This window comes from Eimeria mitis, genomic scaffold (genome assembly GCF_000499745.2).
Source record: "Eimeria mitis Houghton genomic scaffold, Emh_scaff6322, whole genome shotgun sequence".
NCBI lineage: Eukaryota > Apicomplexa > Conoidasida > Eucoccidiorida > Eimeriidae > Eimeria > Eimeria mitis.
In genome coordinates, this window is record NW_024015719.1 from 1 (window position 1) to 1,671 (window position 1,671).

General features: G+C 52.5%; 1 protein-coding gene across 1 annotated transcript; it reads right to left on the reverse strand.

The window, feature by feature from the left end:
• Positions 1-366: 366 nt before the first annotated feature.
• Positions 367-1,206, reverse strand: EMH_0087040 (uncharacterized protein; the record flags this gene model as incomplete). The annotated part of the gene is made up of 1 exon (XM_038022912.1): positions 367-1,206. The coding sequence occupies one exon, from the start codon at positions 1,204-1,206 to the stop codon at positions 367-369; it is 840 nt and encodes a 279-aa protein (XP_037878766.1).
• Positions 1,207-1,671: the final 465 nt, after the last annotated feature.

Sequence of the window (1,671 nt, forward strand, 5' to 3'; positions counted from 1 at the left end):
GCAGCAGCAACAAAACACCTTAACATACTCTGGAAGCACCACCATCAGCTCCTCTAGGGTGTATGGATGCTCAGGGTCAGTTATACACCTCACAGCAGCATACACCTCCTGCAGCAGCAGAAAGCAAACGCAGCAGCACAAATGTTGCTGCAGCACCAACAGCAGCATCTGCTGCTGAAGCTGCAGCTGCAGCAGCTGCTGCTGCTGCTGCAGCAGCGCAGCTCCAGCGGTAACAGCAGCAATAGAAAACAGTTGATACTCCTGAACTAGCGGCAGGAACAGAAGCAGCAGCACCAGCAACAGCTGCTGCTGCTGCAGTGGTTCGGCCCTTACTGCTGCTGAAGTTGCTGCTGCAGCAGCTTTCTCCTACTGCTGCTGCTGCTGCAGCAAATATGTATTTACCTGTGCAGTCAAAACCTCCGGGCGAGAGAACAGCCGCGCTCTCTTCTGGTCGATCTGCTGCTCTGTAATGCTGCTGCTGCAGCTGCCATTGTTGCAGCATCTGCTGCTGCTGCTGCTGCTGCTGCTGCTGCAGCAGCAGCTGCTGCTACCATAGCTGCAGCCTCTGATGTCAAGACAATTAGTGGTGGCCTTGTTGTGCTTCGAGACAGACTGTGGAGTATCTGCAACCACCTCTTTGGGGGCAGCAGGCGCTGCTGCTGTCTCTGTTTCTGCTGCTGCTGCTGCTGCTGTTGCTGTTGCAGCCCGCGCTGGGGACGCTACGGGCACTTCTTCCGTCCCAGCTGCTGCTGCTGCTTTTGCTGAATCTTTGTGTGTTGCGTTTGATGCTTGTTCATGTGCAGCAGCTGTATGCTGCGGCGGCAGAGGTGGTGCGTGGGGTTCATAGGTGTAGGCAGCGAGGAGAGAACTGGGGCTCATGAGTTGACTGTCCCTCAGCAGATGCATGCGCTCCTCGAGCAGCAACTCTGTTACTTGCTGCTGCTGCCAGCGGAGGTCATTGTTGCCCAGCCAACGGCGACTACGGAACAACTCGGGCGCAGCAAGTTCAGCGGGTTGCTGCTGCTGTTGTTGCTGCTGTTGCTGTTGCTGCTGTTGCTGCTGCTGCTGCCATGTATGCTTGGAAACATTCAACTGCAGTTTAGGAGGACGCAAAGCTGCAAAGAAGTCCGCTGTGTATCGGCTCCCTAGGAAGGCGTCACTCACCCTCTGCACCTGAGGGGTTGGGTTACTGCCTTCTTCTGCCATTTCCGTTCATTGTTTTTTGTTTTTTTCTATTTAAATATATTTTTCCTCAACACATTGAGAGGATAAGCAAGAGAATCAACTCTAATGTAGCGACTGGGCTGATGCATGCCAGTGGCCTAGGCGAAGCATGCGCGATGAGGTCCTCGGCATCACGTACGGCAGAGTTTCGGTGGATAGGGGAAATTATGTGGCTGTTTATTATTCCCATATAAACCTCTTTATAGAATTAAAAGGGTTTATAGAGAAAGACAATAAAAGACGAGAGGCAACTCTCATTTGAACTGTACAGCCAAACCCCCCACCGGAGGCCCGACCGCTGGCTGGCATGAGGAGAGAATCCGTGTATCTCTGTACATGTATTGCTGAATGCTAGCAACCACACCAGCAGCTTTATTTTCGTGAACTTCATAAAGTGTTTAACATCTGAACGACAGCCCGTGGCTATACACCAAACATCTTACCAAC